Consider the following 1,624-nt stretch of genomic DNA (forward strand, 5'->3'; position numbering starts at 1 on the left):
TAGCCATGAACATTTCTTCTTTTTTTCTTCCTTCCTTTCTTTCTTTTTTGAAAAAAAATGGAAAACAGATAGAGGTCACAGCAGGCACAAACTGACATATACTCCAGCAAGCACCACCAGTGTTGATGGAGATATGATGGCAACTTCTCACAATCTATACAAGTCGGCATGCATATATACACAAATATGCTACTCGTCTCATGCGCTCACCAATGCAAAAAGATGAAGAAAGAAATCCAAAGGCATGCATGTACCAGATGACAGGGAGGTTTTTACTTTTACGGCATCAGCAGCAGTAAGCAGCAGCTGCAATTCGATGGATTTTTACTGCTACCGCCACCACCACTGTGGCAGCCGATGATCATCAGGCCGACGCGTGCGCCGCCTGGTCCATGGCCATCTCGAGCTGGCGGAGGGAGAGGGAGGAGGGCAGGGAGAAGGCGTTCACCATGCCCATGGCGCCGACCTTGTTGTGGCCGTCCCAGCCGATGTGCCCCACGTGCTGCACGTCCGTCGGGTACCCGATCACCATCTCCCTCTCCTCCTCCTCTTCGTCGTCGCCGGCGAACATCAGGGACAGGCTCCTGATCCCCTTCATCAGCCTGGACACCCCGGCCGCCACGAGGCCCGGCGCGGCCGCGGCGACGGCAGCCTTCTCCTTCGCGGTCTCGCCGGCACCATCTTCTGACGAACCTGCTGCTGCTGCTGCATTCAAAAGAGGTATTGAAACAATTAATTGGCCATATCTGAACTCGATCGCGATCATCAATCAAGAACTTAATTACTCTGTGCCGTGGTCGTGGCGGTGGCCGAGGAGGAGGAAGAGGGGTCGCCCTGCGGCTTCTTCTCGGTGGGGTCGGCGACGGAGACGGCGGACTGCGACATGCAGCCCATGGAGAAGGGGAAGACGGCGAAGCGGTCGCCGCCGCCGGAGCTGCCTCGGCGGTCCTTCATGTGTGTTGTTGTAGGCCGACTGCCGAGAGGGGAAGGAACGCTAGCTCACACGAACAGAGACACGGCACAGGCAGAGAGAGGCAGGTGGCCACTGGCCAGGCCGGCGTCTCTCAAGCTTGCTGTGTTATATGGAATGCAGGGTGCAGATGGGTGTCCGGGCTTGTGTTTTTGGCTTTGCTGCCAAGGATGCATGATTGGCAGTTTATATAGCCAGACCAGAGGGCCAAAACCAAAATTAAAAAAAATAAATTTGGGAAAGGCATCGTTTGGTGGGAGAGACTAGTATAGAGAGAAAGAGAGACACAAATAAACTGCATGCAGAGAGAGAAAGACAGAGAGATAGATAGATAGATTGGCATGATATCATCAATCTCAATCCAGATGATCTCTGTACTTGGCAGATGGCACCAGGAATTGATCTGATTATTGCTGCAGCATGGATATGATTGATGCTACCAACATGGCATTTGATCTGCATATTTGATTGCCTCCTTGTGTTGGGCACCACTTCCTGTCTACGGAGTATATACAGTTTCTTCTGAAATATCTGAAGGACAAAGCCGAAGGCAGCATTTGACCCGTTCCAGATAAAGCAAGAGGTGGATTTGCTTAATCGGTCGGTCCACAGCGATTAATCCCGCGGCCGGTTTGACCGACCGACAGAGGAAAG

At 52.5% G+C, this 1,624-nt stretch overlaps 1 protein-coding gene across 3 annotated transcripts; it reads right to left on the reverse strand.

Annotated features, from left to right (window-relative positions):
- On the reverse strand, positions 1-1,401 carry LOC120649608 (CRIB domain-containing protein RIC4-like). 3 transcript variants are annotated; one of them, XM_039926451.1, is made up of 2 exons: positions 786-1,401; positions 1-708 (listed from the first exon to the last, which is right to left on the reverse strand). In XM_039926451.1, the coding sequence occupies exons 1-2, from the start codon at positions 952-954 to the stop codon at positions 365-367; spliced, it is 513 nt and encodes a 170-aa protein (XP_039782385.1). In that variant the 5' UTR covers positions 955-1,401; the 3' UTR covers positions 1-364. The 3 variants fall into 3 exon arrangements, with proteins under 3 accessions (XP_039782385.1, XP_039782387.1, XP_039782386.1); XM_039926453.1 differs by having other exon boundaries at positions 1-702; positions 786-1,400; XM_039926452.1 differs by having other exon boundaries at positions 1-705; positions 786-1,388.
- Between the last annotated feature and the right edge of the window lie 223 nt (positions 1,402-1,624).

This window comes from Panicum virgatum, chromosome 9K (genome assembly GCF_016808335.1).
Source record: "Panicum virgatum strain AP13 chromosome 9K, P.virgatum_v5, whole genome shotgun sequence".
In the NCBI taxonomy this organism is placed as follows: domain Eukaryota; kingdom Viridiplantae; phylum Streptophyta; class Magnoliopsida; order Poales; family Poaceae; genus Panicum; species Panicum virgatum.

Excerpts from the sequence above, each read along its gene's own strand:
- LOC120649608 (XM_039926451.1), bottom strand. The coding sequence starts at position 954 with ATGAAGGACCGCCGAGGCAGCTCCGGCGGCGGCGACCGCTTCGCCGTC. Across the intron at positions 709-785 it reads CGCCACGACCACGGCACAGA|CAGCAGCAGCAGCAGGTTCG; the intron begins GTAATTAAGTTC and ends CTCTTTTGAATG.